Below are 9,997 nucleotides of genomic sequence, written 5' to 3'. Positions count from 1 at the left end.
CATAAATTTTAGGCAACAATGCAAAGTATGACAGGTTGTCGAGAGATTAGTCCAATAAACAAACTCGTAATGCAGAAGAATTCAAATTGGGACAATGTGTCTTTTGTGTTTTTTTAAAAATTTTTTTAATTTATTTGAGAGCGACAGAGAGAGACAGAAAGATGGGATTGGGGGGAGAGAGAGAGACTGGGCGTGCCAGGGCTTCCAGCCACTGCAAATGAACTCCAGACGCGTGCGCCTGCCTGTGCATCTGGCTAACGTGGGTCCTGGGGAATCGAGCTTCGAACTGGGGTCCTTAGGCTTCACAGGCAAGCGCTTAACCACTAAGCCATCTCTCCAGCCCTTGGGACAATGTGTCTTAAGAGTAACTTCATCATAAGAACCAATAACCTTAAATATATTCATGTCTTTGGTTTCAGTAACTATGACTCAAAATTTCTCCTAAGAAAATAATCAGAAAGGCACATAAGACATATAAGAATATTCAATGTGACCAGGCATGGTGGACCACACATTTAATCCCAGCATTGGGGAGACTAAGGTAGGAGGATCACCATAAGTTCAAGGCCAGTTTGGGCTATAGAGTGATTTCTAGGTCAGCCTAGGCTAGAGTGAGACCCCCCACCCCGCACCTACAAAAAAAAAAGAAAAAGAAAAAGAAAAAGAAAGGAATTTTGAATGTTACTTATTATTAAAAAACTTTAAATAATTTGAATCCTCAACAATGGATAAAATTAAGGAATATCTTAGATATTATTGAGGAATATTGAAAGATATATGCTAAACAGAGAATATAAGCAAGACCATAGAAAGCAAAAAATGACATACCATATATACATATGAAAACAAACAAAACCAGACCAGAAAAGGGCTGGGGAGATGGCTCAGAGGTTAAGGTGCTTACCTACAAAAGCCTACTGACCTGAGTTCAACTTTCCAGGTTAAGTCAGATGCACAAAGTGGTGCATGCATCTGATGTTCCTTTACAGCATCTGGAGGTGCATGTCTTTTATCTCAGCACTAGGGAGGCAGAGGTAGGAGGATCACTGTGAATTCAAGGTCAGCCTGAGACTACATAGTGAATTCCAGGTCAGCCCAGGCTAGAGCAAGACCCTCCCTCAAAAAAAATTAAAAAAAGAAAGAAAAAATTGCCAGGCATGGTGGCATACACCTTTAATCCCAGCACTTGGGAGACAGAGGTAGATGGATCATTATGAGTTCAAGGCTAGCCTGGAACTACAAAGTAAGCTCCAGGTCAGCCTGGGGTAGAGTGAAACTCTGCCTTGAAAAACAATAAATAAATCAGTAGAGGAAATAAAGTTTACTAAAAATGAAAAAATCTTAGATCCCACTTGGTCAGAAGGATTTAACATTTTACTTCTTAAGTCAGAAATTGTACCTTAAGCTCCAAAAGTCATATTCTTCAATAAAATCAAGTGCAATGATCTCTGTTATCTTCACCTAAAAATTTGTCCCTGATCATAAGAATGATGCTGCCATATCACCTGCTAGCGTCCTTTCTATGAAATACTCCTTTAAACTTTTGTTACTGCCTTTGAAGTCTCTGGCAAGAACTGCTGAAAACACTTGTCCTTGGTTTTTGTCAGATGTGCATTTTACCTAGATATTTTATTTTGTAGCTTTTCTTACTTCTCACTTAGGAACTCATCTCCTTTTCAGATAATTAATTTGACTCCCTTACAGTTATCCATTTTACTTTAAGACAAAATTTCTCAGGCTTATAGCTTACTCATAGCTTAAATTTTCATTACACATTATTCATTCCTTCTTCAATTCAACTCTCTGCTTTACGAATTTCTAAATATAATGTAAGAAAAAAGTAAGGAGAGAGGAGCTTTTCAATACTCTCTTCCAGACACAAAGTGACCTCACAGTAGCTGAAGCCACCTACAAAAGACCTACATAAAAGGAGGGGAAATGACATCAAAATAGAAAAGAGAGGGTGATGGGAGGGGATTATGATCATGTTATATTGTCTGTCAATAAAAAGTTTTTAAAAATATACATATGTTGAAACATTTTAAGACCCTGAAAATTATTGCAAAAGCAAAGAAAGCAAATCATTTTTTAGTTTAGGATGACTAACCCCTGAAAGTGAAAAGCAGGACTGACCTTGAGTCTACCTTTGCAGTCTCTACTTTGCCAGAGATCAAAGAAGGATCTAGCCTCTCCATATCTCTTTCCTAAAGGAGTTCCCTAGATCTGTTTTTCCATAAACAACCTGAGCCCCCTCACTGGGAAGTTCTCTTTTCCTAGTATTAAGATGCCTGGTAGGTTTAAATCCAATCCTGGCACTGTGACTGGTTAAACTCAGCCCCAGAACTTGGCTGGTAAATTCAGCCCCCATTCAGAACCTGTAAATGGCCCCAGTTTAGGTAATAGGATAGGCTTTACCTTCCATGTGGCAGGAGATGTCTATACATTCTTCTCTTAATCTAATAAAGCCTCTTTAAACTTAACCCTATGGTCTGTGGATTTCAATTCTTTGAATTCATGAAATATGAATCACTGGTGTATGTTGGTATATTGGCAAGGAACTCCAAAACTCATCAATTCCTACCATCTAAATGATCAAACAACAATATAGTACAGTAAAAACGTCAAGGACCGTAGGCATGGTGGCGCACGCCTTTAATCCCAGCACTCGGGAGGCAGAGGAAGGAGGACTGCCATGAGTTCGAGGCCACCCTGAGACTACATAGTGAATTCCAGTTCAGCCTGAGCTAGAGTGAAACCCTACCTTGGAAAAAAAATAAATAAATAAAGTAATTTTGGAGTCAAAACTGGTTGCCTTTTCTAGTCCTGCTGCCCACTATCAGTATGACTATCAGTAGGACAGTTAACTAACATAATTATCATCAGTAAGCCTCAAGTTTCTTATTTAAAAATGGAGAAAAGTAGCCCAGAACTCCATAACATGATTATGAGAATAGAGAAAATATCACTCCAGTGCCTGGGAATAGCATTCACTAAATGTTAATTTACTTTCCCCTTCACTATTATTCCCACATAATGAACTCAATACGTGTGTGTATCATAGTTTTATATTTTCAATGACTGAGAACAGAAATAACACTCACTAGTATGAGAGCAGGGGATAAAAATGAAAATTTTCAGCCAGGTGTGGTGGCGCATGCCTTTAATCCCAGCACTCGAGAGGCAGAGGTAGGAAGATCATTATGTTTGAGGCCACACTGAGACTACATAGTGAATTCTACGTCAGCCTGAGCTAGAGTGAAACCCTACCTTGGGGAAAAAAAAAATCATAGTAAAAAAAAAATCCTCAAATAGAGATTAGCATTACCATTAGAAGTAAATCTGTCGAAGGTCTTAGTGGTTCAAGCCTTAATCCCAGCCACAGGGAGGCTGAGGCAAAAGGGTCACTGTGTTTGATGCCATCCTAGGCTACAAAGTGAATTCCAGGTCAGCCTGAGCTAAAATGAAACCCTGCCTCAAAAACCAAAAAGAAAAAAGAAAAGAAATGTCTGTTGCAACTTAAAAATGAAAATGTAAATAATTCTAAACTGCATGATATTCTAATTGATTTTAAATAGCAGAAAACTGCAAGTTTTCCACAATAGAAGGCTTAGATGGATTAGCCAATTAACTGATTTTTCTCTCTCATTCACTCATTTTTATCAAATTCTTTGATTCTCCAGACTAAGCAATGAGTATGAACTCAAGCATGTACACATCTCTTACAATGTATTATGGCTTAGTCCTGTACTAACTCAGTTTTGAAATGACACTAAGAATCTACCACTGGACTGGAGAGATGGCTTAGCAGTTAAGGCACTTGCCTGTGAAGCCTAAGGACCCAGGTTTGACTCCCAGTACCCAGGTAAAGCCAGATGCACAGGAGGCACATGAATATGGAGTTGGTCTGTAGTGGCCAGAGGCTCTGGCACATCAATTCCCCCCCTCCCTTCTTTCTCTCTTTGTAAAAGAAATAAATAAAATATTTTAGAAAGCAATCTATAACCTACTCTATGGTGTGCTTTACTCTAGGGATGCTTACTAAAGTTATTCAGACAAGATCTAAGGACAAAATCCTTGTTTAATTTGTCTTTGTATCTACTCCAGCACTTACCCTTAACATCTTACCAAAGAAAGTAGGACACCATAAATATGTATTAAATGAGTGAAAAATACAACAGCACTTATCAGAGTATATCTTTAATGGGCTATTTGAAATTGATACATATTTGCCTTTTAGAAGCATTTCTTTTTATAAATAAATATGATTATAACAGGAGTTCAAACAAAGGCTATGCTTTGCAAAGCCCAAGATATTTACTACCTAACCCTTTACAAAATAGGTTTGCTGTCCTCTGTCCTTGGGGATAACAATATTGGTCTATTCATATTCTTCACACCTACACCAAGTTTATATCATCTACATATGACCTTCCCATGACAATCTATTAAACCAAAATGAATAAATTTCAAACACAGAACCTATATCTACGTTGGAGAGTACCTGCATTACTAGAGACTATAGAAACAAGCAATAAAATAACCAAAACTGGGAAAAGTGGATTGAAAGAAGTCACAGTATTATGTGTACTTTGATTACACATAACATTTATTACATGCTTGTATTTTAGGTCTCTTGACCATTAAAACAAATGAAGAATTGATATAGTCTCTTTCATCTTATTCCTTTTTTTTTTTTGTATTCCTTAAGACTATAGTTCATCATTTTATAAAACATTTTCCTAGTCCTTTCATTTATTGTTCATGTACTCATTCAACAAAGGTTAAGAGATAACCTGTGCCTGTTACTATTTTTGGAAATGAGAAGGAAAAGATTCTTAAAACTTGGTCCCTGTCTATAAACATTTAACTATAGTTATAAGTTCAAACAGAGAAGAAAGACCATTTAAGTGATGTCAGCAAATCGGCATGTAGGCTGTCAGGAACCTGTTACCACCATCTACCTTCAAATATTTGCAAGAAAATAAAATCCAAAGAAAAATTATATTAAATGTTCTACTTTCATGAATCAAAAATACTTCAGAAAACTGGGAAAACAGCCCATTCCATCACAGCTGCTACTGCTGAATACTTTCTTTTTTTAAAAAAAAAAGGACATCAAAATTGTTCTAAAATTCCCTATGGCATTTTATTTTCGCAAACAGTATAAGCAGTAAATAACTTCCATCTAGATAAACAACAATTGCCTGAAAGTGTTATAAAATGCTAAAGTATCTATCCTGAGACTGCAGTACTTGAATTCAAGATAAACAATAGCTGTGCCAGAGGGAAATTAAGAAGATACAACATTCTGCTCAGAGGTGGTAGTTAGGAAGGAGAAAGGGAAGTTGGAAACCAGTCATTACACAAATGTTTAATTGGCATAGAATATAAATATGGCAGGCCTTGTGTAAAGTTTGCAAGAAAGAATAGAAGGCAAGACAGACTCACCTTTTTAAAAAACTTAGTATTTTTAATTTATTTTATTTATTTGAAAGTGAGCGAGAAAGAGGCAGAGAGGGAGAATGTGTGTGTCTGTCGCTCTCAAATGAACAAATAAATAAATTTTTAAAAAAAGAAATGGAAAATGGCCAGGTGTGGTGGCACACACCTTTAATCTCAGCACTTGGGGGCAGAGGTAGGAGGATTGCCATGAGTTCAAGGCCACCCTAAATCTACCAAGTGAATTCCAGGTCAGTCTGGGCTAGAGTGAGACCCTACCTTGAACAATCAAAAAAGAAAACGAAACGGAAAAAGTACCTGAAATAAGCCATTTAGGGGTCAGGAAATAAAGAGCCCTGTACACTACCTGCATAAAGTTTGTACCTTGGTAACTTCACAGTTTGGTAAAAGGAATAGTCCCAGTAATAATCTGTATTATAGAAAAATAACTAGTAGCAATGTATTGTTTGGAGAGGATAAAGTACCATTAGCAAAGAAACCTGTTTTGTTTGTTTGTTTCTGTTTTGGGCGGGGGGTGGGGGGGTTGTGGTAGGGTCTCACTCTAGCCCAGGCTGACATGGAATTCATTATGTAGTCTCAGGGTGGCCTTGGACTCATGGCAATCCTCCTACCTCTGCCTACTCAATGCTGGACTACATAAGGTGTGTGCCACCTTGCCCGGAAAGACCTGTTTTTAAATGCTATTTTAAGGTATTACAAGAGGCCAGAGGATAAATAAAAAGACTAACAATCAAAAGAGAGAGAAAGAAATTAGACAACAATCTAAGTGACAATAGTGGAGTTAAAGGAGAAAACATAGTCAATGGTGGAACTACTCGGGGCATATTTGGTGATAAACTGTAAGAGGAGCACATTTTAGATAAGCAAAATTCTTGTATTTCAGTTTATTAGAGTCATAGGTAGGCAACTGGAAATTCTTATTGACCCCTTTGATTGAAAACTCATTCTTCCCATTCTAAAACAACATTTATCCACTCAAGTTTCTGTTTTCAGTACTTACACGTATGGGTGGGGGGCAAGTAAATGCTATAAATGCACATCAGAGAGAAAATAAAGTCCCACTCATGAAGTATCCATTCTAGCCTCCTCTCATAGTAAAGCAAGGAAAGAATGAGTTAAAATATGCATGTACAAAATAGAAACCATGTGATTGTCAAGAGGTGTCAAAGCATGTTGAAACATGTTTTAGGACATATTATAATAAAAATAGAAGTTCTCCAGTATTTTTTATAACAATGGCCCTTTTGGTATTTGAAATGTTAATATGTGATAAAGCCAACCAGGCACCTGGGAGGCTAAGGTAGGTGGATCCCTATGAATTCAAGGCCAGCCTGGTCTACCTCATGAGTTCAGGGAAGCTTGGGCTACAGAGACAGTATTTAAAACAAAAAAAAAAGTCGGGCATGGTGGCACACGCCTTTAATCCCAGCACTTGGGAGGAGGGTAGGAAGATCACCATGAGTTTGAGTCAGCCTGATAAGAGATCCCACCTTGAAAGAAACAAAACAAAACAAAAAGACCAGAGAGACTAAGACAAAGTTTGAAGTCAGCCTATGTCCTTTTAAAAATAAATAAATAAACAAACAAAAAACTGAAGCAAGGTTTGGTGGCACATGCCTTTAATCCCAGCACTTGGGAGGGTTTGATAGTATGGATCTGTAACTGTCACATATACAGTATTTTCTAGACTGGTGCAATATGCAAGCAACATGATTACTTCATTATGTCTTCTAATGTCATCATGTCTGAACATTTACAAATCTATATAGCCACATGTTTTCTAAATAACAAAATATTTCACTTTTATGTTTCATTTAGAATATCATATTTAGCTCTTAAAACTAATCTCATTTCAGGATTTCATAATTTCAGGATGTCACATAAAACTTTAGAAAATATTTGTTGTAAAAGGGGTACTGGGATAGACTGAGAATCACACACAATTTCGCCTTCGGATATCATAAATTCTATACATTCACTCCTCTCCCAAGTAAAATACCTCCAAGGTAAAATTCACAAATATGTTTTACCTCAAAATTTAAGAGCAGGGGTGGTAGTCACGTCTTTAATCCTAGCAGAGGCAGGAGGATCACTGAGAGTTCCAAGCCACCCTGAAACTAGTACTCCAGGTCAGCCTGGGCTAGAAGACCCTACCTAGAAAAATCAAAAACAAGCCAGACATGGCGGCCCACGCCTTTATTCCCAGCACTGGGGAGGCCGAGGTAAGAGGACCACCATGAATTCGAGGCCACCCTGAGAGGATTACATAGTGAATTCCAGGTCAGCCTGGGTTAGAGTGAGACCCTACCCCGAAAAGCAAACAACAACAACAAAAATACAAACGCAAAAGTCATTCATGTTGTGACTCTTCTGGCCGCTCTCCCCCTACTCCACATTCCCGCCCAAATAAAGGAGTCCTGGGCCTCGGGACTGGCGAGTCCCTCCTCTCGCTCCCGGCCTCCGACCCCTCGGCCTGCGCCCGCCCGAAGCTCTCCGCGGGGCCGCACTCACCCCTCGGTGGTCCACGTCGGCGTCGGGCCGCTGGGCTGAGGGAGGCAGGTATTCGGCGTAGCGCAGGCCCTCGCTGGAGGAAGCCAGGCCCCCGCGGGCCGCCATGGCGATGCGGACTCACAGGACGCCGGGCTCCGTCTACGAAGCGGCCGCTGGGACAAACTAGTGAAGTCGGGTTCCTGCCCCTGCCTGCGGAGGAAAGACCCGGCCGCCCGCAGAGCTTGTTCCTACACTGCTGGGGTCAGTTTGCCCTTGAGACGAACTTTATTCCCCAGTTCTCGGAGGTGGCAGGGGTGAAGCAAGGACTGTTTTGTCCTAAAGCTAATGCTGGATCTCTTGGGGCCGCCGCATGGCCTTGAGATAGGCGCTGTGGGCTACCATGACTTTCTTCAGATCCCGGGTTTGGAGGGACTCATGGAGTGCAGCTCCAGTGCCTGAGGGTGACGGCCTGTCTAAGGCTTCCTGGACCACTCCCTAGCTTTCCGAGCAGCCAGAAATTAATAGTTAATGGGTAAAGTGAAAATACAGAAAATAAACTTATGAGCAAGCAAATATCACTCACCACAAATTATTTCGCCCTCATTTGGCTATTGAAATCTTCTTATTAGTACTTTTTAGGTCGAGCATTTTGCAACAAAAATTGAAGGTAGGATGCTATCCAACTCTTTTGCCATTTATACCCATTACAAAATCAGCTTCCAAGAAGTTTCATTTATTTTTTTTTCTATCCCTGAGTTAAAAGTTTTAAGGCTCTAGTAGTTTATTCATGTATTATCAATTAATAGCATGCATAGGGCCTGGAGGAATTTACAATCCAGAGGAGAACATTGAATGGTGCTAATAATACATGCCAGAAAAACAAACAAGTGCACTGGCAGTGTAAAGAGAATTTGAGAAGTAAAAAGAAAGAAGTGTCAGTACTAGTGTGTGGGGGCTCGTTTTCTGGCTTATATTCCCGGCTGTGCCCATCCTCCCTCCACTTATCTATCTGTAGAAGGGAAATTAACATTTTGTCCAAATTCTGACTCAGAGGACTTGTAAGGATGAAATGTAAAAAACAAAAAAAAAGGAATTGAAAATAAACAATAAAAAAAAAAAAAACACAGTTTAGGAGTTTACAGAACGGAATGGCCACTTTCAAAAGTAGTTATCAGGGCTGGAGAGATGGCTTAGTGGTGAAGCGCTTGCCTGTGAAGCCTAAGGACCCTGGTTCGAGGCTTGACTCCCCAGGACCTACGTTAGCCCGATGCACAAGGGGGAGCACGTATCTGGAGTTCGTTTGCAGTGGTTGGAGGCCCTGGCACACCCATTCTCTCTCCCTCTGTCTATCTGCCTCTTTTTCTCTCCCTCTCTCTCTCTCTCTCTCTCTCTCTCTCTCTCTCTCTGTCACTCTCAAAAAAATAAATAAAAATAACAAAAAATTTTTAAAACAAAAGTAGTTATCAAAGGTTTACTGGAAGCTCAGCCATTGAGGTGATCAGTAAGAGTAATTTTTTTAAGATTTATTTTTATTTATTAGACACAAAGTGAGAGAACGGGCATGCCAGGGCCTCTAGCCCCTGCAAAGGAATTCCAGATGCATGTGCCACCTTGTGCATCTGGCTTACATGGGACCTGGAGAATGGAACCTGGATCCTTAGGCTTCATAGGCAAGCACCTTAACTGCTAAGCCATTTCTCCAGCCCCAAAGAGGGTAATTTGTGTGTGTGTGTGTGTGTATATTTTGGGTTTGTTTGTTTGGTTGGTTGGTTGGTTTGGGGTTTTTTTGTTGTTGTTGTTATTGTTTTGTTTTTTGAGGTAGAGTGTCACTACTGCCCAGGCGGACCTGGAACTCACTCTGTAATCTCAGGCTGGCCTCAAACTCATAGCAATCCTTTTACCTCTGCCTCACACATGCTGAGATTAAAGGTGTGTGCCACACATTTTAAAAAAAATTTTATTTGATTTATTTGCAAACAGGAGAAAGATAGAGAGAAGAGAGACAAAAAGGATTGGCATGCCAGAGTCTCCAGCCACTGCAAACTAA

The 9,997-nt window shown here is 39.7% G+C and overlaps 1 protein-coding gene across 1 annotated transcript in view; it reads right to left on the bottom strand.

Annotated features, from left to right (window-relative positions):
* The window catches only part of Dnajc15 (DnaJ heat shock protein family (Hsp40) member C15), a 103,876-nt gene extending 95,460 nt beyond the window's left edge, over window positions 1-8,416 (bottom strand). Inside the window, exon 1 of the mRNA XM_004650994.2 lies at window positions 7,972-8,416. Within this exon, the coding sequence (XP_004651051.1) occupies window positions 7,972-8,076 (105 nt within the window). The 5' untranslated portion in view covers window positions 8,077-8,416. The remainder of the gene's footprint in view (window positions 1-7,971) is intronic.
* Between the last annotated feature and the right edge of the window lie 1,581 nt (window positions 8,417-9,997).

Source organism: Jaculus jaculus, chromosome 3 (genome assembly GCF_020740685.1).
Source record: "Jaculus jaculus isolate mJacJac1 chromosome 3, mJacJac1.mat.Y.cur, whole genome shotgun sequence".
Lineage (NCBI taxonomy): Eukaryota > Metazoa > Chordata > Mammalia > Rodentia > Dipodidae > Jaculus > Jaculus jaculus.
Note: the sequence above shows the minus strand (reverse complement) of the source record. Positions and strands in the feature narration are given on the sequence as shown.